This window comes from Ammospiza nelsoni, chromosome 1 (assembly GCF_027579445.1).
Source record: "Ammospiza nelsoni isolate bAmmNel1 chromosome 1, bAmmNel1.pri, whole genome shotgun sequence".
Taxonomy (NCBI): domain Eukaryota; kingdom Metazoa; phylum Chordata; class Aves; order Passeriformes; family Passerellidae; genus Ammospiza; species Ammospiza nelsoni.
In genome coordinates, this window is record NC_080633.1 from 11,282,694 (window position 1) to 11,308,458 (window position 25,765).

Below are 25,765 nucleotides of genomic sequence, written 5' to 3' on the forward strand. Positions count from 1 at the left end.
CTTCTGCTTCAGGATCTGTTTTGCCAGCTTTTGCTCCAAGCTGAACTAGAAAAACAGAACTTTTTTCCATAGATCTGTGCCCTGCTGCCCTGCCCACATCATGCTGCTTCACTGGTGTTTAATGGGCAGGGTGCTGCATGACAGATTATTCTCCATGTGGCTTCCCATCTGGAAAGAAAACAACAGTCCAAGGGTTTAGGCAAGGTGGTTTAATTATAAAGTTAGATTTTAAAAGTATTTGAGAACTTCTCCATTGCCTACAGCTGGTTATCATGGCTGATTGCACTGAATTCAACACAGCTGCTACATCACATCACTGCTCCCTCACCTGAAACAATTCATCAGTTTTGGATCATACACAACAAACTTGGCTCTAAACCTTGAACCATTGGAGGTGCTGGTACATGGAAGCTTCAGTGCTGCAGTCACAACAGGGATGAAAAAGAGAAACCTTGACCATGGAAAAAGTTAACTTTACCCTAAATCCAGACACAGAATCATTACAACCACATTTACTTTTAATGATAGTTGCATGACATCCTATTTCATCAGGCTCTGCAAGAACTTAAAAACAGTGTGCTAACAGAAGAAATCACACTTTTTTGAAGACCCTCCTTTCCCCCAGTTCTATAATTAAAATTGAAGCACCCTTCAGTATCTGTCTTACTGAAAAATCCTCCTAAGTTACTAGCAATTGATTGACTGCAAGATCAAAAAGGATTAGCTCTGGTACTCTTTTACAATTTCTAATTAACTGACATCAAGACCCAGTGTAAGCCCACAAATGTTAAGTCTTGAATTGTGGGGTTCAGGGGTTTGAGTTGTCTGGGAATGACTATTACAGGAAAAGAAAAGCCCTTATATCAAAATGCCTTGTTTTCTGAAAATGGAGAAGAGCCATTTAGTGCACATCCTGTCTCCAAAGCCAGAGTACTGACATTAGACAGGTACCACTTACATTTGCTGTAATTAACATATTTTTAAAAAATTTGGGATGTCCAGTACTCAACCATCAAATAATCAGAAAAGCCTGGTGGGGGGAAAACCCCCAAACAGTGTTTATTATCTAAAGCTTTAACACATTTGTTAGCACTTCAAAGTCAGACTTACTCCACACAGGCAATCCAATTACTTAAGCTTTTATGGGTTTGCTTAATTATAGAGTACAGTAGCTGAAGAGATTTGCTTTCTGCAATTAAAAATAATCCTGATTACTTTGAATTGCTTTTTCCTTCTGGCAGTTGGTCTCAACATCACAGCAGAGCTCACAGTCATGTGTAATCATTATTTAATGTGTGGTTGAGTTCAATGGGAACAGCCCAGCCCTCCTCCCTGAGCTGGGCAGGAGGTGCCTGGCTCCCTCCCAGGTGTGCAGGGCACACACAGGCTGAGGATCTTTCACCAGGCAATGGAGGAGGAGGAGGAACCCAGGGGTTTCATTCTACTGTTACCCATTTTACATGAGATCTTAAGAGAACCAAGGATAAGGGGGAAGACATGACAAAGACAGAAGAAAAAATATTGGCTATGACCTCTGTATGAATTAAACATGCTCCATGTGGAGCAATTCTCTGCAGGTACATCAAGATTTCCCAGTGTTAATGAGACAACACATCACTGCTACCTTCAGCACCTTTTATCCCAGCTATTCACATTCGGTGTATTTTTTCATGCTCAACAAATTTGTTCAAGTTATTCAAGTTATCCCACCACTTAAAAAGAAAGGTCTCTGCTATCAGCTTGAACCATGGAGTAATCTTAACTTCATTCCTGGCAGCTTTGTCCAGGAGCTGTTTCAGTTCTTTTTGTGTCACGTAGCAGTAGCTCTGGATCTCGTTGGGGTCAGGATTCAGTGTCACATCCTTCTGCACAAATAAGATATAGTCTATCTCATGTTCCCCCCAGATGCCATCAGACTTGGCCTTGTAGTGAATTCGAGTCAGGTAGGAGATGTCTTCTGGAGGTACCTACAAAAAAACACTTGTCAGAAGTGCTGCCAGACCAGAACTGCACTGCTGGGCATTGCAGTACAATTTATCAGCTATCATCCTCCTCCTTAGAAATTATTTGTTCCCAAGTGTACAACTGCAATGCACTTTTTCACAAAGAATTACTAGAAAAAGAAAAAGCAGTTTGATGGCATGAATTGCACAGCACTTCTCTAGCCAGACTCACCCTGTAATACTGGGAGTGTATTTCTCCTATATGGCATGTTTTAAATAATGCTGACCAGACTTTATTGCACACTCACTGAGCCCTGGTGAACACAAACACTGGCACCTACCCCTCACCTCCCAAGGAAAAGAGTTGACAACCTGAAGCCAAGGTCAGAACCATGAACTGACAGACCAAGTGTAACCCTGCCCTCCAGGGATCTCTGGAAGTTCACTCACTTCTCTGCATCTCCAAAGATGAGTTGATTTTTGGTTTGAGGCTGACTCTGCCTGCCACACACAGTCTGTAAGCTGGCAAGCGCTGCCAAGAATTCCTGATTCTCTCTCCTTTCCTTACCTGCTCCATGGGAATTCCCAGCTCTGCCTTCAGCCGTCTCTGCGCTGCTCTCCGAACACCAATGGCATCATTTTCTTCCAGTTCTTGTGGGTGGCTCAGAGGGTGACTGCAACAAGTGTTGGTAAAACAATCTGCAACAAGTTCAATCACTTCAGTTTTGACACATATACGGACCTGGGAAAACAAACCCAAAAAACCACAACACCAAAATCCCCCAGAGACAAAGGCCAGTTACTGAACACATCCCAGCCTCATTTCTGTTTTGCAGACAAAGGTCACAGAAAGGGGATATTGACACCTCTCATTTTCCTCTACATATTTTGCACTGGGATTTGCCTCTGCCAAGCACTACTTTGCAGGCTACTGTTTGATACACATGAGGACAGGCATTCTTATCCCCAACACATCTACTTAGAGAGCCAGTCTGTAAAGTCCTGGTTTATCTCTCAAATGCTAATTAAAATTACTTTTGGGAGTTCATATGTAACAGAATAATGAAAATATTCCCAGAGCTTCAAGAACAGCTGGCAGTAAGTAGAATGAAATACAAAATTTATATCTGTGTTTAAAGGACAAACAATCTATAACTCTGTTTTTAACTTTTTCCTTCTCTGCTAACCAGTCAAAATGTAGATATTCTAACTCTACTTTAGATGCTTGGTTTGTAGATATTCTAACTTTATTTTAGATGCTTTTGAGCTTGACTTTTATAGACAAAAGGTTGAAACAAGCTCTGAAGTAAAGATTCTCTTGGAAAAAAGAAAAAGGTCTTCCTTCCTCCAGTTGGAAACACTTGATTTTGTTTTCCACTGAAAATTCTGCAACAGACAGCTTCATGCTCCCTCCAGCACACCTCATGTGAGCTGTTTCTATTTGATCCCCTCCTTATTTTTATGCCTCTCTATGTGCATTTGACAGTTCAGGAGTGTTCAAAAGTCATGCACTGCATGGTTTGGCCACACTTTTGCCTCACTTCTGGCAGAGGTAAACAAGAGTTTGTCAAGACAACACAAAGGTCCACAGATGTGCCAGGCACCAGGGCTCTGCTGCACATCAGCCTTTAGCAGGGCAATGGGACACTCTGCACAGCCACCAGAGCCATTTATTCAACCTCCATAAATGTCCTGCAGCAGAGGGGTAAACACCACACCCTCTGCCCTGGCACCAGCAGGACCAAACATGTCAGGGACAACTACTTCCCAAGAATATATATAACAATACACAAGCATTCCCATTATCTTACTTCACCCACAAGGTAATCTGAACTCCCAAAAGTACTGGAAGAATGTCCTCTCCAAAGCAGTAAATTCTAAAACCTCAGAATGAGTCTACTGCAGGATTGGATTGATGTATTTTTTTAAAGTATTGATCTAAATAAAGCATTTATATAAATACAGTGTTTCAGCACTAACCTGGAAATGTAATTTTTGCATTTGACCTCTGCTGCAGCAGCAGTTTATTTTCTGTATTAAATAAGAAAACACTGAAAGCTCGGTGCAGCAAACCTAAAAATTAAAAAACAAACAACAAAACTGAGATATTTAATACAAGAGGAAAAAAGTATATAAAGACAGTTAAGGGCTTATAATGGCCTCGTTTTTACATAATCCAATTTTAAATTAATGTATGTTAAAAACCAGGAATTTGATCAATAACTCAAGAGCTATTATTCAGGTTTCTAAGTCAGCTTATGCAAAACATGGAATTAGAAGAGTTCCTAGAATAAAAATGCAACAGAGGAGTTCTTCTAAACTCAGTCAGTTCACCATTCTGAATGTGCACATTTGGGCAAGCTTCCAAGGAGAGCTTGGCACCCATAAAATTACAATCTAGAAGAGATGACTCAAAAATTCCTAAAAAACTGAATTTCAAGACCCTTCAAGAATTGCAAAAGCAGAACAAAAATAGGCTCCATTAAAAACAGTATAATTGCTGTTTTCTTCACCTTTTCAGTTTGTTATTCCTCACTCTTCAGGAAGATGCTTTCCCTAAGTACATAAAAAGAGGTCACACACTTCCAAGAGAGACTGTTGAATTTGACCAACCCAAAATCAGTTAAACCCTTTCCTATTAGCAGTGTTTGAAGTAGAACTCTGGGTGAACTACTTTAAAATGAAATCCTTTTCTACTTGAAAAGAACTCAGCAAAGAAACAAACAGCATTCTTTAGAAAAAGCTATATAGAACCAGGTATCCAAAACAGGAAAAAATACTGCTCTATCTTCAAAATGTGATTTAAAATATTTATCAAGCTTGTATGTGCAATCACACATTTCTCTCCTTTGCAATTGCCTCTAATTGCCTCTATTCTGCAGAATTTTAACATTAAATATTTAATGCTGAGGAGGAGGGGCCTGAGGGGAGACACTTGCTCTGGTTTGATCCAACACTCACCTGAGATCAAGGCTTTAATTTAATCATGACTATGCTTCTGAAAATATTTAATCAACTTAATGGTTCAATTAGGAGATAAGCAGCCATACCTTTGTCAATGTTTTCATTCAAGTGACAGTTTTTCTTGGTCTCTGCTCCAATCTTATTGTCATTTTCATCGATAAGGATGCACATCTCTGCCAAGAGCTGCACCTGCTGCTCATCCAGGTGATCTGTGTTTACTTCAGGCATCCTGATGGTAGCACACGTTCCACTGAAGACAGACAATGAAGAGTCATTCACTAAAAAACAACCTCCATAAGGATCTGGGCAGAGTGGGAGAAATAACCTAATGGCTTGTTTCTCTGACATGGTGCAAATTGCACACCAGTTTTATTCTGAGAGAGTTTATATGCTTTTAGCTTCCTGAAATTTCTTACCGACAATACAAACCACATAGCAACACTTGACAGGTGCTTGAAACACTTTTATTTCTCAGAAAGGCCTTGCAGCAGCTGTTGCAGGACAGCCGCGCTGGGCATAACATTTTTTTGGGCTGTCAGTGGCAGGAATTCCAGTTCCAAAGGTCAAGCTGTGCACCAGCTGCTTTATAACGCCAGGCATCCCGTACACGAGGATTTATCCTCTCCACAGTCTTTAAAGGCTCGGGAACAGGGTTCCAACCCGAGGCACCTCCAAAGCAAAACCTGCCCTGCCCAAGCCCCTGCGGCTCCCGGCAGCCCAAGGGACCACAGGGGCCACCCGGGGATCTGCCCGAGCCTCTGCTGCTCTCGGTAGCCCAAAGCAAATCCCAGAGCGGGCCAGGCTGGAACAGGGATCACCCGGGGACCTCCCTGCTCTGCCCGGCTCATCCCGGAGCACACAGGCTGGCATTCAGACAGCTCTGCAGCAGCCCCGGGGCAGGGGCTCACACCGACTCCTGTTCCAAGGGAATAGGGAAAGGAATTCCTTCCTCACGCTCAGGTGAATTCCTGCGCATCTGCCCCTTGCCTTACTGCTCAGCAGTGAGGACCATTCCCTTGGCACCCTCCCACGGATATTTATAGATATTAACGATGTCTCCTCTCAGCTGTCTCTCCTCGAGGCTGAACAGACCCAGCTCCCTCAGCCTTTACTTCTAAGAGATGCGCCAGTCCCTTCATGACCTTCGCTGTCTTCCGACAGAGCCGCTCCGGGAGCCCCACGTCTCTCAGGCACGGAGGAGTCCAGAACCGGACACAGAGCTCTGGACGCGCCTCGGCACGGAGCTGAGGGCAGGGAGGCCGCTCTGGGCCCGCCCGGCAGCTCTCCCGTGCCCCGCTCTCCCTGCCCCGTTCCCCGCTCACCTCGCAGTCCGTGCGCTCGGCCCCCGCCGCTCTCCCCTCACGCCGGGGCCGCTCCGAGGGGCCGCGCTCCCGGCCCGGAGCAGCGCGCGCCACATCGCACGTCACACCCCGCCCGCCAATGGCGCCGCCGCCCGGCCCTGACGTCACCGCATCGCCCGATCGCCCCACTGCGGCGCGGGAGGCGGCGCCAGCAGTGACAGGTGGGGGAGGTGGAGGGCGCGGCCAATCGCGAAACAGCACCGAGCGGCGCTGGCCAATAGAGACAGGGAGCGGCGGCGAGTTGGCCAATGGGCGCGGGGCGGTGCGGTGGGCGGGGTGTGCAGCGGTGCCCACAGCCGGTACCGGAAAAGGTCCGGGCTGGGCCGGACTCCCTGAGCAGGGAGCAGTGTTTGGCTTCTGAAGGGAATCACAGAATCAGTGAGGCTGTAAAGGACCTCTGAGGTCATCGAGTCCAGGCTATGACCGGACAGTACCGTGTCAGCCATGGCACTGAGTGCCGCATCCACACTTTGCTTAAACACCTCCAGGGACTGTGACTCCACCGCCTCCCTGGGCAGCCCATCCCAATGTCTAAACTTGAGTGTCTCTAACATTCCCCGCTGCTTACATTCCCCGCTGCTTATGGTCTTTTCACCCACCCACGAAAACCGAAGGGCTGTGCCCAAGTCCCGGTTCCTACAGATGTGCCGCTGTTTGTGGCAAGCAGTTCTAGCATGGAATATTTGCTCGGTCTGGGAGTGCTCCAGGCGGCGGCCATAAGCCCGGGACTGCAGAGTACCGGGGGGTTTTGGCACATCTCATCCTGTATGCTTTTCTTTGATCCGCAGCAGCATCTTCGAGCTGAGGAGGTTTGGATGAACACCGGCTCCCTCCTGCGCTGAGCCACAGCTGCTGGGAGGCAGCTCCTGTGCTGTCACTGTTGGGTTGGACGTGATAGACACACGTGGTCAGGATTCAGGAAGAAAAAAGTTTTTTATTCTGAGCGTTCTCTAGCTTATATACTCTTAACAAAGCGTGATCTTAAGTCATTAACTGTGATGGTGTTTGCAGGGGCCCCAGGACGAGGGAAGAGAGGAGAATCTTGACTCCATGTTTCAGAAGGTTGATTTATTATTTTCTGATATATATTATATTTTATTAAAAGAAAATGATATATTAAAACTACACTAAAAGAATAGAAGAAAGGATTTCATCAGAAGGCTAGCAAAGGAAAGGAATGGAATGATAATAAAATCTTGTGACTTCTCACAGCCTCAGTATAGGTGGCTGTCATTGATCATCAAGTAAAAACAATTTCATATGCTGGGTAAGCAATTCTCCAAATCACATTCCAAAGCAGCAAAGCATGGAGAAGCTGATGTTTCTCAGCTTCTCGGGAGAAAAGATCCTGCAAAAGGATTTTTCATACAATGCGTCTGTGACAATTAACTACATCACAATAACTTATATTCATTGGTGCAAAGCAATTAATGTTAATATAATTGGCAAAAGTTTTACAGAAATTTAATAAGGCACATCTACTTGTATACACATCTACTTATGCATGTAATCTAGCTTACAAAAATTGTCATGTATCTTTTCTAATCTGTTTCTGTGCTGATGGCTTTGTCTTCTTCTTTGCTATGGATACACTCGAAAATCATCAATTGTTATTTCTTCTATTAACTCAGCTTTGTTGCAGGCCAGCTGTCAAACCCCTCCACACTGTGCTAGTCAAGCCCTGGAATTGCCTGGCTCTGTGAGCTCTTGAGGGCAGAGAAAGCAACAACCAAACATCCTGGGCAGCAGTGGAGCACAGGTGGGATGTCAAGGTGAACTGGTCAGATATGGGAGTTTAGATATGCACAGATAACAAATTAGAAAAACTTCAATACCAGACTCTAGAAACTTCTCACCACCATGGCTAAATACCTTCTCAGCAAGACTTTTGCTGGCTTATTGCTCGTCCACGGATTTGGGTTTTGACTGGATGCCATAAAAAGCCTAGAAATGATATTTCACATGTCTTGGAGGCAAGGCTTGCTCTGAGTCACACTCAGATCAAGTTCCAGCATTTCAGCCTGGTTTGCTTGATTTTTCCTGTGAACAGGACAGATGGCCTATCACTGAGAGATATCATTAACAGCACAAATGTTCAAATGGACAGTTAATATTTTTCAGTGGAGGGGGGATGGGGTGGGTTATCTTACATTATTTCCCTGTGCAGAGCTTGCTGAAAGAAAGAAGAGTGGAGGTGATTTGAGTGAAAGCCACTTGAAACCAGCAGAGCATCAAAAGTGAAAAAAAAAAGAAAAAAAAATAAGACTGTAACAATGTGTTCACTGCTACATATCCTTTTAACTACATAAACCATAGCATTATCTACTAATGTTAATATTGTGTTATTCATTAATAAGCTACAAATTTAATGTTATCACAGGACTGTTGATAATGAATATGTACTCTCAGAAAGGACAGAAATGTACACAGATTGCTTTTTATTGAGTTTACTTTTCCTTACTTTACAGATTAGTTATTGCTGAGTCACTGGCACAAAAGAACAATAATTGGAGACTGAGATATACTGGTATATCTTCATAGATATACTGAGAACATCCTTCACCACATGAATCACTTACTTGTTTCATTGTTCCAGATAAAAATAAACAAACAAAACTGTAATTTTTTCTTCTATCATTTTCCTAAAGTAACAAAATGAGCTACAGAGATCCAAAAAAAAAAACAAAAACAAAAAAAAAAAAAAAAAAAACAAAAAAAAAACCAACAAAAAAACCAACTACTGAGATGGACACAGAAACCAGCATTTTATATGATGCCAACAGAGTTAACACACAGCTCTCCTGCGAGTGAAGCTCTTTTAGAATAGAAACTACTCCCCTGGGAGGCAGAGATGTGTCTGTGCCTGGGGCACAGCTGGCATGGGACATTGGCAGGTGTACACAGTGACCTTCAGGCTGCACAGCAGAGGGAAGCCAGGAGAAATGTGCTTATGGATGATAGAGAAAAGAGGCTTTTCTTCCTAGCAATAACTACTGAAAATTTCTATGCAGGCACCTCAGAACCTGACAGTCAGAAACAATTACAGCTTCTGTCTTGCACAGACAAACACAGCACTTCACCTGAGTCAATGCTGGTGAGCAGCAAGAAGTGGCAACAAGTCCTGGTGGAAAGTGAGAGGCAAAGAAGCAGGGCCAAAGGATGACAGAGACAAAACAAACCATTTTCATAAAACAAACAAGGGAGAGACTTCCCAAGCCTTTAACCAGATGCCAGGTTTTATGTCCCCTGTATCATCTTTCCTTTTGCTCCCCTCCAGACTTGCTCTTCACCTTCAAAGCTCTGTGTTGAACATAAAGCATGCTAATTTTTGTAATGGTATGCACTTCACTGTAACCTCAGAACTTGTACTCCACCCTGCATAAACAGAATGCCTGAAGTGACATACAAATGCTTTTGAGACTTAGTTTTTGCATCTCCTGAAGTCCCCTGCCTGTTTTCAAACACTCAGCTAACAAGGCAAAGACAGTTTCCTGTAACAACTGGAAAGTCTTTCATTCCCCTGAAAATCCAACCAGTTGCTAACCCCTGACATAGTTTTGGTGCCTACTAAGAGAAAGGGAAGTGCAATACCCACCAAACTCAAGGAAAACCTTTCAATTCTCCAGCAAGTTAAACAAGCTACAAGATGAAATACATGCTGAACAAAGCTGGGATTTGATACCAGCCTAGAATGCATAAACTCCTGAAAAATGCTTGTCCTCAGTTTTCAGATTTTCCAAGGAAGATTAATGGGCTTCTTTCCCCCCCTTCACATGCAAATTTGTTCTTTTTCACCTTCCTGTTAACTTGCTCTGATGTTTAAGACTTCCACTTCACCCTTCTCGGCTACAGAGCTATCCTTGTTCCTGATCTCCCTAGAGAATTTCTCTTGTGAGTCCTTTCCTGCCTGGAGCTGTAGCTCTTCACAAAATATTTGTCTAAATGATCCACTCGTGAGCTTAGTGAGAAACAACCTGGGTTTTATCTGAAATGAGAAGTAAATTCTTCCCAGTCTTAGCTAATCTCCTGTTCCCTTGACTCTTTTTAAAAGGCCTCTTTCAGGGAAGTGGGTTGGCTTCATCTCGCTTCAGAGAAGACAGATGTCTTTGTAGTAAGAATGTAATCCATATACGCTAAATATCTAAGTAGGATGTTGTATTTGCATTTGTTCTGCTATCTCAAGCTGATGGAAAGAGTGCTGTGATGGATGGCTTCCAAATGTTTTTATACAGCATAAGGTGAATGAATAATGGTATAGGAAACCACTCTTCTAGGAAGGAGTTATTAGAAGGTTTCCTATATGAATCAAGAAATAACCCTTGAGTCCTTTTCTCTCTTGAATTTTTTGGTCGGTTGGTTTGGTTTTGTTTTTATTTCTTTTGGTTTGAGCTCTGGACAGAAGGCTTTGCCTTTTCCTGCTACATTTACAGGTTTGAAAAATGCTGATTTGGGAGGTTCAGCTATTGCTCTGTCATGTTGCTGACTTCCCAAGCCTCCTATCTTGTCTTTTCTAGTCCAGCCATGGGTGCAGAAGTAGATTTGTCCAGGACAACCTAACTTTTCCCACTCTATTTACTGTATTCTTATTGAAAAACCTATTGACTAGCACTACCCTGTTTCCCATGGCTCCTGTATTGATATTTATGTCTCTTGTTTTGTATCAGGAAGTTTGTGAAAAGCAGTCTTTTGTTCTGTACTTGCTCCTACACATTACACAGCTCCTGCCACTCTTGCAGTGCCGTGACAAAACCAAACCAGCAGCAGAGCTAGAGTGACAACAGGCCACTTGTCATTCTCCTCTCATGAAAAAGCAACTGCATCCATACAGGGCCTGCTCATTTTCAGATGAGGCACCCTGTATTAAGGAAAAAATTGTCTAAGCCCATCTTTCCTCATTTCAGTATTTTGCATTTATTCAGGTGAAAAAATGGCCATCTCTGTAATGCACTCTGCTCCTGGGGAGTGTGCTGCTCCAGAAGAGAAAAAAGCTGCCAGGTGTTCTCCCCAGGAAATCTCTAAGGTGGATCTTCGTGCTGGACATTTTTTTCCTTCATACATATAGCTAAAACTGTTACAGTACAGTACAGTTATATTAGTGTAAAGTAATTTTGGTAGGGATTATGAGGCTTAAAAATGTCTAGCTAGAAACTGAACAGCTGAGAACTCGAATTGTCACTTGGCTAAGATGGCTGAGCCACCCACAACTGCACCAACTCTAAAGAGAATTCAAAGCATCGAACTTCAAAGTTCATTCAAAGCATTTAGTCAGGTTGTGTTCAGCTTCCTCCTGGGCACCTCTGTTCCATCCCTTGTCCCTCTCCTTTTGCCTGTGCAGTCTCCCCTCTTTTCCATTCCTTGAAGCCATTTAGCTATTTAGTTTGCTCTCTTTTAGTGACTTTGAAGAAGGGAATAGGCTAAAATTACAGGATGTTCTCAACCAATTAGTGATTTTGGAGATTGACCTCCAGTAATGAAAAATATGCTAGTAAAGAGGTAAACCACTATTTTTGTTGCTGTTTAATACAGCTTTAAGACATGACTGCACAGAAGTGAGTAGAAAGGAAAAAAGACAAATGAGAACTGCAGGCAGATTTGTAGTTGGGAAGCACATTAAAAGAAAATGTAATATTTCCGGCTCTCACTGGCACATGTTCTTCTGGCCTTTTTACAGACCTCTTCTAAGGCAGTGAAGATAATCCGCCAGAAGAGAGAAAATAATTAGGCGAAGACCTCTTTTGACTTTCACTATCTGCTACAATGAATAAGAATTTTAGGTGGAGGTTTATTCCAAGTGCTAATCAGCAGAGGAATTAATCACATTTCAATTACGCCTTGTAGGCTTCAGAGTGAACAGCCTGCTTGCAGAACGTCGTGGTTAGCTTTGATGCGCTGCCCCTGTCACTCGGTCTGCAGACACAGCGGAAAAATTCCACATTCAGTATCTCCCAGCCCTTCTGTATTAAAAAAATATGGAATTCCAGTGGTGTTCCAGCAAGGTTTCATCTCCCTGTCAGCCCACCTGATGCAGTGTTACGGGAGGTAACTGACTAACCAAAGCAGCAGCAGCAGTTTCAATTCGGTAACAGTAACGGTGAGGGAGCCAAGCGTTACCCCGGGGGGCCGCGCTCGGCACGGCACACATCCCGCTGCTTAACCTCCGGCACTGCGGGGCCCGGGAGCAGCGGGGCCGGGAGTGCAGGGTGCCGGGGCAGCTCCTGCCCAGCCCCGGCGGCACTCTCGGGCCCGCGGGGCTCTCCCTGCGGCCGGGGCACTCTCGGGCCCGCGGGGCTCTCCCCGAGGCCGGGGCACGGCCAAGTCCCCGGGCAGTACCGGGCGGGAGGCTCTCCCTGTTCCCGAGCCCGCGGGCAGTGCCGGGCGGGAGGCTCTCCCTGTTCCCGAGCCCGCGGGCAGTGCCCGGCGGGAGGCTCTCCCTGAGGCCACGGCACTGCCAAGCCCCCGGGGCTCTCCCTGTGTCCGGGGCGTTCCCGAGCCCCCGGGCAGTGCCGGCCGGGAGGTTCTCCCTGAGGCCGGCACTGCCAAAGCGGCGAGGCTCTCCCTGAAGCCAGGGCGTTCACGAGCCCGCGGGCCGTGCCGGGCGGGAGGCTCTCCCTGTTCCCTTCCCGCAGTGCCGGGCGGGAGGCTCTCCCTGAGGCCGGGGCGTTCCCGAGCCCGCGGGCAGTGCCGGGCGGGAGGGAGGCTGTCCCGGTGCCAGCCCGTCGCCATCGCGGCTCGGAGCGGGGGCTGCGCCGCTTCCGCCGGATGTCGCCGCGAGGGCTCGGCACCGGGGAGGCGCGTCCTGCCCGAGCGGCGCCGCGATCATCGCCGCTGCTGCTGCTGTCTCCGCCGCTGCCCCTCCCGCCTTCTCCTCCTCGTTGTCCTCATCCTTCTCCTCCTCTTTCTCCGCGCCGCCTGCGGCCCTGCCCCTCCCCGCCCGCCGCCGCGGCTGTGGCTGACAGGTGAGTGCGGGGGCAGCGGGGCGCGGACCCTCCGCCATGTTCGCGGCCGCCCGCGGGGCTGAGGGCTGCGGGGCTCCGGGCGGGCTCCGGGGCAGCGGCGGCGGCACCATGGCCGCGCTACCTGCGCTGTGCCACTGCCGCCGCCCAGGCCCGCGGCGCAAACCGGGGCTCCTGCCCGGGCACCCCCTCCCTGCCCGTCCTATTCTGCTTGATTTCCGCGTGAAATGACTTGCACGTTCTCCTATAAAAACCTGAAATAAGCGAAAATAAGCTGTCCTTCCTCTTCTGTGTGTGGCGGTTTTTGAGCGCTCCCAGCCCCAGGCTGTAGGGATGGTTCCAGGTCTGCGGTGGGGAAGCCGAGGGTGCTGTGAGGAGACTCCTCTCGCTAACTTTGTTCGTGTGCTGCTGTCTACCCTGAGGACAGGCCAAGCATAGAGCCCCAGGAGCTTACAGGTGGAGTTCAGATCCTCTGACACCTGTATAAATGGAGTAAACGTGAAACCCCCAAATTTCTGAAGGGGGGCACAGCTAAATGATGAGGGGAGCACAGTTTGTGGTGGCATGGGGTGAATCTGGCCTTCAGCAGTGGGAGGATGACATGGAAGTGTCCAAGATGGATAAAAGTTGTCTGCAAAGAGCCATCTTCAGATCTCTCCTTTTCTGAGCTAAAACCCCATGAAAATAAGTTTGAGGGAAGAATGGATATGCTTAATGTATTCAGGGGTTGAGTGGATGTTAGGTTCCGTTCTTTGCAAAGAGGAGGAAAACTTCTTTCAAGTTGTGTTGATCTGTGGCTCAAGGACATCGTGGTGTTTGTGAGAAAAGAGAAACTTCTATGTGTGTTTTTATCTCTCTTGTCAAATTTATTTTGTTATTGCTGTGAAGTGGGCTTTCTATAACAGTAATGTAATGGAAGGTTTATGTTAGGAACTGGTGGAGCAGCTTCTTCGAAGTGATTCAGTGTCATTGAGTGCACCTTGACATGATACGAACGTCTGTTGTTCAGGCACCCATTTTACAACATTACAACTGCATCATTTTCCTTGAGCAAATTTCTGAAACTGCTTTCCAAGCTAGTTTGCTGTTGGCGTTTCTGATCATTTTGAATGAGAACTGCTAACCCCAAGAACCCACAAGTATGTTTTCTAATGAGTAGTTAAGTTTAGATAATCTTTGTGCATGATGTCAGCTCTAACCTGTCTTGTAGTAACTTTAGATGTCGCTTTGTGTGTTGTGGACTTGGGCAGTTATTTTAAGAAAAGGTGCTGGCACTAAACATTAGCATTTAGGGCCAACTGTAATGTTGATTGTCTTTTTAATGCCAGTTGTTTATGTGTATGTTTGTCCCTGAACTATGTTTATCATGTTTAATCTAAAGATTTTGAGATGAGACTGCCTATTTAATATAGACAGGCCCTTCCACCATCTATTTCTTTAATTCAGGACTTGTTTGAAGCATGCAGTCTTTAGTATGGACAGAAGTGCTTAAGTTTGTTGGTACAGTCACAAGACAAATATTGTGTAGTAATAATCGCTTACAATAAGATCTCACTCCTATCCTGAAATTGCAAGCCACAACTGGTATGTGCCAAGTAAGGAGGAATTAAGTGGTATTGCATTCTATACATTTGAGATGCGATTAGGATCATTTTATGTCATGGAATTTTAAGTCTTGGAGCTAAGGCTAGTAGGTTGTCTTGTGAGGTGAAAGCCAGGGTGAGGGGCTTTTTTTGGAGGCCAACCCTTCAAAGCCCTGTGGGGGAGAGCTGGTTACTGGTCTGTGAATGACCACTGAGGAATGGACAGGAATCAGGATGGTCTTCTTGCAAGCCAGAGTGGTTTGTATTTTCTCATCTGCAAGCAATATGTACTGACTATTTTTAGGCTTGCTGTTCAAGATGGTAGGCTGGGTGCTCACAGTGCTCTTACATGGTCTGTTGGTAGGTTCTGTAGTTCTCTGTGCTAGACCACATGAGGTAATGCTTCAAGAATGTGCTGTGCAGAGATTATTTATTGGTGCTTCTGAAGAGCTTGCTAGATATATTACAGTCAGAGTCAAAATTACTTGCTTTTGTTCAAGTCTTAAGAATGAAAAGATTTTAGTTTACTTTATATTCCCAGATGAAGAGCAGTGATACTAGAGGTCACTGTGCTTGAATAAGACCATAATAGCAATTAATTAATACATCCATAACAAATACACAAATATTATTTGTTTAGGGACTAGCAGAATAATATTCTAGCTTCTGAGTGTGGTGCAGTACTTCCTTGAGCAAACACCTGGTTAAATTGCTTTTGCTTTTGAACTTCCTTAGGATTCCTCACCCTCAGGTCCTGTATTTGCATCCCTGTGCCTGCATGGAGGCTACTTCTAGGCTGTTAAGGATTTGCTAATACAGAAATGGGAGCTGCAGTGCCTGTGAAACAGCTGAGGAAATAAAGTACCCTTCATATTTTAGGAGTTCACCAGCTGTGAGTAATTTTGCAGGAATTGATGCTATCCCTTGAGTTCTTCAATAAAGTCAGTTCATCAATACCTCTAAATAAAGGAAGGGTACAATATATACTGATAGGTTACTAACTAGTGTTGAACATAAGATTATATTGTATTTCACCATTTAAACTAGTTCAAACAATGAGCACCCTCAGTGAGCATAGGTAGCCCTGGTCTCAAAGGGAAGCTTTCAGGTCTTAGTCTGATTATTATTAGTGGACCCAGGAAGGTTTCTACCATATTAAAGAAAGTCCAAATCTGCTAATTATTGTTGTTTAGTATTAGATAATATGAACTTGTATGGTGGGAGTAACATTTTTTGCTTCAGCAGACTGTATGGCAGGCTGGGTCAGCCCTGCATTTTGGTGTGACTGCAGCATTTGCTGACATAGTTGAATTAGCAAGATCAACTTGCTAGCTGCAGAACTGGGCTAGCTTACATTTTATATTTGGATGTTGGTGTTAGTAGCTTGCTTAGAGTAGGTACTCACTAATGTGTTAAAGTTTTTATCCTTGATTTCAGCTGTATAACATACTTCAAATTTATTGGTGCAGCTTCTTTACTCGGCTTTCTATTGAAAGGAGGTTGTCACCCTTAGTGGTGGATGCCTGCTTTCCCCCTGCTTTCCCCTTTTACATTTCGAGGAACACCCAGTTTCATTTGAAAGAAAGCTGCACTAAATTTAGAAAAAGAAAAATCAATGTTGTAATGCTTGAGTGGATTTCACAAGGTTTGAGCACGCTCATTAGTGTTTCTAGCATCATCTGTGATGATCTGGAATGGTTTTGTTTCCTAAATATTTACCTTTAGCTAAACAGCTAGTCTTACAAAGCAGTCTGTTTAGCCTGGTCTTTCTCAGGTGTGCTGTAGTCCTGCAGCTTGCATTGAATTAATGGTACTTGAATGTACAGCATCACTGAGGCAAATTGTTCACTGAAGACCTCAAAATGAAAGTTTTACTCCTTTAAATTTGATTTCTTTGCATATTAATAAAAGAATGTAGTGGCATGTGTTGATACTTAAATTCCCTTAACTCATGAATAATGCTGTCAAACTGAGTTCCATGTAATTAAGAACCTAATAACTGTAATCATTCTTCTCTCTTTCTGTTTTCCCTCCCTGCTTTGTGGAAAAAAAAGCCCCAAACCCACACACTCCCCTACATTAATGGGCATCTTTGTATTGGAAGGTTTTAGTGCTGCACTAGACAATAATTACTATTGTAAAATGTCTTTGTGTTTTATATAGTACACACAGAAATTTTCTTCTAAGCTATGTTTGAAAACGGGAGATATGAGATGAAGAGATTTAAGCACACACAAATACACTAAAATGCTATTTTTTTTTTTTTTTTTCATTTGAGACAATCATTTAAATAGCAACTATTGCTATTTCTAAACTCCAAAGAAAATGGAGCAGGGAGATGTTGGGGAAGATGTTGCTGAATCTTCTTGATGCTTTCCCTTTACACAACTTGTGTGTTGTCTTGAATGAACAAAAAAGGAAGTGCAATACTGTAGCCATTCTGTCTGTGCTCTGACAGCAGAGCACAGCTTTTCTCCCTGGCTTCAGCAACATGCATACCCCAGGAATTCTTTCCTTTCAGCAGCCTCCTTGTTCTCTGTTCAAGAGCAGAAGTAGGCAAGCATGATTAGTTACTGCTGCAGTGAGTTTTTAAGTCTGGAAAGGCCAGTGTGTGCACTCTTTGTTGGTGCTGTTTCTCTGTTGTAGCTGACTAAAACAGTAATTGGTTACACATCTGCTCTTTACTGTTACTCTGATGAAATACTTCCTGTGACTGGGTACATCTGTTACAGAAAGGTAGGTGGTGGAACTTTAATTTAACACACTGTAAAATATCCTGTGAGTTTAATTAAACAGCATATCTGAAATACTGGAGTATCTTTGCATTTAGCAAGCAGTAACCACCTGTGGTCTAGATGTTTTCTGGGACACCTTTTACTCCCCTACTTCTGCAGATTTATATTGCTGGAAAGATTCTCTGGAGGCTTTCACAGATCACTGTGTGAAGTCTGTGCAATTGGAGTGTTTTCCAAAATGATTGAGCAGAATAGCTCAGTATGTCTCTTAATCTCACTTCTTAGTAATACAGCACTTGTGAACTGCCACCCTTAGTGAAAATACTTTAGTAATACAATATGCTTCCTCTTTCTCCCCCTCTCCCTTTTTTCTCAGAAAGTACATTTCTTCAGGCTTTTTTATGCTTGATTGCTAATTTTTAGCTTCTGTGAATTTAGCTTCATTTGATTCAGGAAGCAAGGTTCCAATGCTTCTTGGTGGGTTTTCCATCCTACTTGGGGCATTACTGAGTAGAAGGAAAAGTGACCTTAGTGAATTTTTCTTTTCAGAACCCATTTGGAAAAGCTAAGATTAACTATATCTGGCTAATAATATATAATGGGTTGTTTTGAAGCACTTTTTTCTTACTTGGTTTCACTGGGATTCATTTGTGTTTATGTTTTCCCTCATCCCCCCTTTCCTGTTGTCTGATGTGTTCTAACTACAAGTTTCAAAGAATTGAAAGACTTTGACTGGTTTGTGTACTACTGACTGTTTCACTAATCAATATTTAATATGGTTTTCATAGGATATGTAACATGACACTGATATTCTGGACAGGTAATTTTCATTGTTTGAAAACCTTACATAATAAGGGGAATCAGGTAACTGCTAGAAATGAGCACCTAATTTTTTTTTGCATCATATTGCCAAGGATCTATTTTGTGAAATCTACTCTTGAAAAACCTATTGCTTCTTACTGCTGCAATTGGATCAGAAGAGTTCTGAAATTGTCAAAGTGAAGTTAATATTTAAAGGGACACTGTCACTATTTTAAAACTGAATTTAAATCCTTGTTCTAAGAAAAACGTATTGATTATTGCTCCATGACTCAAAGTTTGTCAGGCTGTTTGGTGGGATTCAGAACAACACTATTAAAGGCAGTGAAGCTATTCCCCTTAACTTGTCCTTGCCATCCTCTGTATGCACATGCCTGCTTGTGGCCTCTTTGGTTTCAGCTTTGCTGTGGCTGTGTGCACCCTCCTGCCGAGCCTGGGAACAGCTGCATGTTTGCCCTCTCCAGAACGTGCATGGGTGGTGTGTCATGCTGCTGCATGAGGAGGGGGCAGTCCCTGGCAGGGACACTGCCTGCAGGGCAACAGAGACAGTGATTCCTACCCAGTCTGCTCCCTTTGCTCACGAGCTGCCAAAGTAGAAACTTCTACGTAGAGAATGTGAGAATTTCACTCTGTAAAGATGTAATCTCATGCATATGACTGTGTCCCTTTAAATTCTATGTGCTAGAGTGTATAGCTGCCAAATCTGCATGTAGTGATGCTGCAGTTGATTCACTGAGAGAAGGGATAGCACCCAGAGGGACCATGACAGGCTTCAGGAGTGCAAACCTCATGAAGTTCAACAAGGCCAACTGCAGGGTCCTGTACCTTGGGTTGGAGCAGTCCCTGGTATCAGTGCAGGCTGGAGGGTGAACAGATTGAGAGCAGCCAGCAGAGAGGGACCTGGGGGTACTGGGGCATGAAAAACCAGACATGAGGCAGAAATGTGTGCCTGCAGGCAATGGCACAAGAAGATGTGGACATGTTAGAGCTAGTTCAAAGAAGAGGTACAAAAGTTATCAGTGTGCTGCAAACCTCTTCTGTGGAAAAAAAAACTGAGAGAGATGGGGTTTTTAGCCCAAGAGGATTCTCTGGGGACACCTTATCAGGGTGTCCCTGTCACCTTATCCCTTTCAATACTTAACGGGAACTTTGGAGAAGGAGAGACTTATTACCAGGGACTATAGTGATATGACAAAGGGTAATGATTTTAACCTAAAAAAGGGTAGATTGAGATTAAATAGAAGGAAGAATTTTTTAGAATGAGGGTGGTGCAACATGGGCACAGGCTGGCCAGAGAGGCAATGGATGCCACACCCGTGGAAACATTCAAGGTCAGGTTGCACAGGGCTCTGAGCAACCTGGTGAGCAACCAGATGTCCCTGCCCATTGCAGAGGAGTCTGACTAGAGGACCTTTAAAGGTGCCTTCCAATGCAAATCATTCTACTCAAAAAAAGGATATTGCTGGGTAATGTCCTCCAAAATGAAGTAGCTTGGCAGAAAGGGCAAGTGGATACTGATATAGTTAAAACAGTGGCTTGTAAGGCATATGCCACATTAACATCTTTGTGTCTAACAGTTCAGGAGCCACATCTGGCAGGGATTAGAAGTTGTCTTTTGGGTTTTTTTACCCCCCTCTACCCCCAGATCTTAAGTGAAATGGTGTTAATGGATTTATGGGATTATAGTAGCTATGTGAATAAAACTGTCTTAACAAATCTACTTGTGTGCACGCTGATGCTTCTGGCCTTAAAATGTAATCCCAAACTGCAGAATATGGTCACTGAAAGCCATTGAAAGAGTGGTTCCCAAGGGAGCTAGGAAGCAGGGTGGAAGAGGGGAGAATATATATGTGTGCTTGGGATTTGATCCTCTTTTGAAAGGAAATAGAAATGTGATGAGCATGGAAAACCTGTTCCTCATTCTTGACCATATGTCCATGAACAGGAAGATACTTAGTGAAGCCCAGAGAATTGACAGTAACTGTTTATGGGATGGACTTAAAAAATTTTGTAGAGGACTCTAGCCACAGTGAATAGCAGAATTTAGGCAAATAAGGAACTACCCAATGGTAGTTTTTTTTAGCCTCTTCTTTAATTTGTGAATATCACTATTTAGTTACTACTGATTAATCACACATTAAAAGCTCTGATGGGATTAGGTGCAGGGGAGGACTCTGTGGAATCCAGAGGATATGAAAAATAAAATTTAGTACAGTACAGGTCACTGGTGCAGCCTAAATTTTATTTTAGATTCACTATGGAATTGGTGTCAGGTTACTGGAACACAGTTCTTCTAAAAGCTAATTAAAATACCAAGTTCTTTAATAAGGATGGATGGGCATTAAAATCTTAACTAAATCTAGTCTCATTTTTGATACTAATACCTGTATCTCTATACATTTTCATTTTGTGATTTAAAACCCAAAGGAGGTTTCAAGCTCATGTTATTCACAGTACATACTGTGTTTTTAGTAGTGCTTTCCTTGGCTTTATGATGTGGTAAGAGCTGCACACACCATGTCAAAGCCCTGAAGTGGTTAATGCCTGCCTTGTTCATAGCCTGGTGCTCATTCCTAGCGTGAGATCCAGCGTGTTGGCGGATCTTAAATTGGAAGTGGTCCTGGGTTTGGTTTAAATTTTCTCTGATCAACTTGTTTAAAAGGAAGCTCAGTTGCCTGGTTAGCTTTGCCAACTCTGCTCTCCTATTTCTCTGCAGACTATTGCACCTATTTTAAGTTTTGATTGTTGTTTCAGAAATGATTTATGCTGGAGAATGAATTTTTATTTTGTTCTTATTGTGCATGATTGAAAAATTTTGGGTAATCAATCCTGAAACATTTGAAATATTTAACAACTGGTACTCCATGAAACAAAAATTAATTTCTTTTGAGTGTTGGGTTTAAATTAAAAAAATCCAGTAATTAAATGTTTGAAAAATAAGATTTTGACAGTAAAGAACATATTCTCCATATTTATGCAATCAAACATAATTTGATTTTTCATATATATTCTCCACATCTATGCAATAAATCAGACATAATTTGATTTTTCTTAAACAGGGGAAGCAGTAGCTCATACATGGTAATACTGTTTGGTGATACTGTCAGGTGGTTTTAGGCATATTGAAATGAATATATTTGGCTTTATCAAGGTGACAGAAATTAACCACATCACCAGCAGCCTGTTAAGTCAGGCACACTTTCACTACTTTCATAAATTCATGGGCATTTTCATTATTAAGGAAAGTGAAACCATGAGCTTCCAAAAATGGTGGAAGGTAGTTTTCAGAACTTCTGTAATGAAAATTAGTTTCTGCCTAATTCTGAACAAGGACATCTGTTAAATTTCATACAGTAATGCTAAAAGTTGAATAATACATTTTTAACCTGACAGTGTCCCTAAATTACCATGTTTGCTTTCATTTTCCAGCTGGGTTTTAATTTTGCATGCATTTCATTGAACTATAGTATGCATAATACTTGTTTCCTGGAAGCATTTTGGGGCTGTCTCTGCTGGTGTTCTCCAAAATGAGTAAGGAAGTGGAATTAATTTTCCTTTTGTGGAGGTTTGTTAGCTAATGAATAAATGATGCAGAAACAATTCCATTCTATTTACCTACATGCATATGGTTTTGGACTTAATGTTTGAAGACCAGCTGTAAGTAAGAGGGATCTCTTCTTTTTAATGACAACCCAAACAACTCCAAAGTTCAGTAGAACCAAATCCTTCCATTTTGAGAAAAAAAAATTTAAATAGTGGTTCATTTGGCAATTTGTAATGTGTAATGCTTGTCCTTAGTTTATCATAGGAGCCTCTGTGAAGCTGTTTTTTTGAAGTAATGCCAGTAGAAAGTGGAAGCTGTGCATCTGCTCGCCAAGCCAAGCAGAAGCGTAAATCACACAGCCTTTCCATCCGGAGAACCAACAGCTCCGAGCAGGAGCGCGCGGCGCTGCACAGAGACATGCTGGAAGGGCAGGTGAGCTGCTGCTGGGGAGCTTGCATCACTTTTTGTGTCTCTCCTATGGGGACAAGCTAAACAAACATCACTATTGAAGTATGTCCAGCAAAGCTGCAGGAACAGCAGATTTGTTGTTTGTAAGCGCTCACTGCCTTTGGAGATGATTGACGTGATTGTTGACAGTGTTTCAGGTAGGTTGTGTTGAGACCTGTGGAGTTTATCAGCTTCTGTGTTTTCTTAGATGAATGATCAAGCCATAAAACAGTGGTAAAACCTCCAGCCTGTTTATTCACTGCAACCTCTCCCTCCCACCTGCAAAAGAAAAAAGTCAAGATTGATTCTTGCTTTCTTGGAATGGCAGCAATCCAGAAGTATGAATAACCAGATACTTCTTATGATGACTCTGATAGGGAAAATATTAGTTGGAATGCTGTTCTGCATTCCTTTCCATAAAGTAAACAAATACTGCCTGCCTGACAGAAGTGTGAGTTAACTCAGATTTTTGTTTGTGTGGGCTTGTTTGTCTTGTTTGGCTCAAATGAAGGTGTGCTATTCTGGGATTAAATTTAAGGGAATGAACAGCAGCCACAGCTTCTGTAGCTTTCTTAATCATGTCAGAGTAGTGGGTGCAATCTGGACTTGGAGTGTTGCACCTAAAAATTCTGATATTACCAGTAGGTAAGGCTTCTGTCAGAAGCAGTACTAGCAAATATAAGCAAATGCCAGTTAAAAAGAATTTATTGTCAAATTGACTACACAGTGTTAGTGTGGGACTGGCAAAGATGATGCAAAGCTTGATTTTTATGAGACAGTTGGTTTGAAATACAAATGGAGTTTGGCTGCGAGAAACCTCACACTGAAGTCTGCAGAAACACTGAAGGGAAAACCTGGTGTTTTCTCAGTGTTGTGACTGTTTTATTTTAATTAAATCTAATTTTTAGTAAATCATAGCATTAGTTTTCTGGGAATTAACAGAGCCTAGGTTGTTGCTTCTAGTCATCTAAAAGTTGGAGAATCAAGTACTTGGATAGAAAACTCTTCATGCATTTGTAAGTATTGCAGCCTTACTTCAGGAAAGCTGTGAAGGGCAGCTGAGAGGTCAAGATATGCTGTCACCCCTGCATAGTAAACCAAAATGTTAAACTGTTTCAGGTGTTTTAGGCTGTAATGCATAGGTGTTTAAAATGTTTTATCTATCATCTTGTTGGATTTTGTTGACCTTGAGCAGCTGGGTGGCAGATTCTATCAAGTAGAGAGTATTAGTGCCCCTTCACAGTGGAGCTGTGTAAACCTCATGAGATCTAGCTAAGGACTTTTGCAGATAAAGAGATAACATTATTACATGCTGTTTTAATAAGCTGTTTTAAACAATGCCAATTTTAAACAGAGGAAAGGAAGTGAATGCATTTTACTGTGTTGGTTACTTCATTACAAGTTTAGATTTGTTTATACTTTCAGGCTTTGAGAATTGGTTTGAAAAACTTCTATACATCTCCTTTTGGTTGCAAAAGTTGTAGGATAAGTTAGTTTCTTCCATAACCTTGCTGTGTGAAATTATTGGGTAATTGATTTTGAAATAATTCTTCTAACTTCAGTGTTTCTCTTAACAGTGTTTAATGTATTTAGTATTTTTGTTTAATCAGTTTTGTTTCGAGTTGGTTTTAATTAGGATCTATTGTGCTTCTGGTCTCACCCTGTCCGAGGAGAGGCAGATGAAGAAAGGAATGATGTAGAGGGGCTTAAGGAGCGTGGTCCCACTTCTTCCAGCACAGTGCCACAGCTTAAACCAGCTGTGAACCTGTGTGAAATTGTGCACAAAGCAGGTGTGCTCTGTGTCATGGCTATGAGTGCCTTCTCTTGCTCTCTCTTTAAACTTTGGAAATAACCTGCCCAGCCAGGGTCACGGGCGGCCTTTCCCGCTGTGCCTGCAGACAATTCCCGGGGCTGGAACGGAAGGTGACTCAGTTCAGTGAAAGCTTTTTTAAAAAGAACTTTATAGCTGGCTACCTGGGTAAATAGTAAGTGTAGTAAGCCAATTTACATAGTGTGGTCTACGAGCATCTGAGGAATAGAATGCTTGAGTAATATCTGAGGAGGGAAGGATTAGAAATTGTAGTTTTCTTCACACTTAGTTATGGTTAATGACAAAAGTAGGTAAATGTCAAAAATACATTTAAAATTTTAGTTTGTCTTAAGCTTTGGTAATAAGATGCATTGTGTTCACAACTTTGTAACCCATTGCATAGTCAACTTTTGAATTACTTTATCAAACAAAGGTATTTCTTCTTGAACTGGAAACATACTGATACTTAAAAGAAATTTTTTCTCACTTTCTATTTTTTAAAATGAATTGTACATGCATCTTGGTTTTGTAATTTTTCTCTAGTAGGGAAAACGAAAACAAATATCACCATAGGTGTTTTGAATTCTATCCCTTGAAAGAGAAAGAATATATAAAATGCATAACTCTATGGTGCACATAGCTATTTGTTTTGTTTCTACACTAGGAGTAGTTTTAATTTGCCTCCTTGCTGGGACATTGAGATAACTCTTAAAATCAGTTCAAGACTGAAGAGTAATTTTATCAAATATATGTAATGAAAAATCTAACCCCCCAGTATTTTGCTTCCTAGGATTCTAAGTTACCATCTGCTGTCCGGAATACACTCCTTGAACTTTTTGGGCAAATAGAGCGGGAATTTGAAAACCTGTATATTGAAAATTTGGAATGTGAGTATCTAGTTTTTTCTCCAACTTATGAATTGTTCCTATTTAGGTTATATTAATACTAATTAAAATGTTTACATTGGATAATGCAGTATAATTAGTGTAGTTTTCCTGTGAGCAGTTTAGTAGTTGTTCTGAACTTGTAGCCAAAGATGTACCTTTTCAGAAAAAATCACTTTCTTAGCTCTTTGATGCAAGCAGTGAGAACTGATGTCTGTGGAAGCCAGTGACAGGCCTGCTCCTTATCATTGTAGGCTCTGGTTATGTTAATCTCCAGAAACTCCATCCAGCCTTTGAAGTTTTTGGCAATGTTTTATATTTACAGGCTTTATTTTAATGATGTAATATTAGTAAATAAATAGGCTTCATTTTAATTATGTAATATTAGTAAATAAAATTAGAAATCCTACTTGAAAAAGTGTGAAATGGGGTGGTTTTGGATCAAACTACTTACACATTGCATAACCAGCACCTGCAGCTGCTCAGGAGTTTTGAAGTCAAGCAGTCAGATAAAAATTCCAGGTGTTATCTTAAAAAGCTATTTGTTTGATGACAGTGCAGTTGTCTGATAATGTAAGTGGTCCAAGGTGATGCAAGAGGATCCCAAGTTAAGTAACACAGGGCTATAAAATTCCCTTGCTGGAATTTCAAGCTGTGTTACATTGGCTTGGATTCTGAATTGTGGAATATGTCTGATTGGGGTCCAAGGTAATTTTTTTTCC

General features: G+C 42.6%; 2 protein-coding genes across 4 annotated transcripts in view; one reads left to right on the forward strand and one right to left on the reverse strand.

Moving 5' to 3' along the window:
• Positions 1-194: 194 nt before the first annotated feature.
• On the reverse strand, positions 195-6,338 carry IDI1 (isopentenyl-diphosphate delta isomerase 1). The gene is made up of 5 exons (XM_059468329.1): positions 6,230-6,338; positions 4,994-5,157; positions 3,924-4,016; positions 2,512-2,642; positions 195-1,967 (listed from the first exon to the last, which is right to left on the reverse strand). Exons 1-5 carry the CDS (start codon positions 6,322-6,324, stop codon positions 1,650-1,652), a joined length of 801 nt encoding a protein of 266 aa, XP_059324312.1. The 5' UTR covers positions 6,325-6,338; the 3' UTR covers positions 195-1,649.
• A 6,706-nt stretch (positions 6,339-13,044) lies between these two features.
• WDR37 (WD repeat domain 37) overlaps positions 13,045-25,765 on the forward strand; it is a 48,397-nt gene continuing 35,676 nt past the window's right edge. For 2 of the 3 annotated variants that reach the window (XM_059475450.1, XM_059475435.1), the window contains exons 1-3: positions 13,045-13,224; positions 22,157-22,334; positions 24,950-25,046. In XM_059475450.1, coding sequence (XP_059331433.1) covers positions 22,197-22,334; positions 24,950-25,046 — 235 coding nt within the window. In that variant the 5' untranslated portion in view covers positions 13,045-13,224; positions 22,157-22,196. Of the gene's footprint in view, positions 13,225-15,539; positions 15,697-18,327; positions 18,360-22,156; positions 22,335-24,949; positions 25,047-25,765 lie in introns of all 3 variants that reach the window. The other variant, XM_059475442.1, reaches the window with a different exon arrangement.

Excerpts from the sequence above, each read along its gene's own strand:
- IDI1 (XM_059468329.1), bottom strand. The coding sequence starts at position 6,324 with ATGTGGCGCGCGCTGCTCCGGGCCGGGAGCGCGGCCCCTCGGAGCGGC. Across the intron at positions 5,158-6,229 it reads CCGAGCGCACGGACTGCGAG|TGGAACGTGTGCTACCATCA; the intron begins GTGAGCGGGGAA and ends GTCTGTCTTCAG. Across the intron at positions 4,017-4,993 it reads GAATGAAAACATTGACAAAG|GTTTGCTGCACCGAGCTTTC; the intron begins GTATGGCTGCTT and ends TTTAATTTTTAG.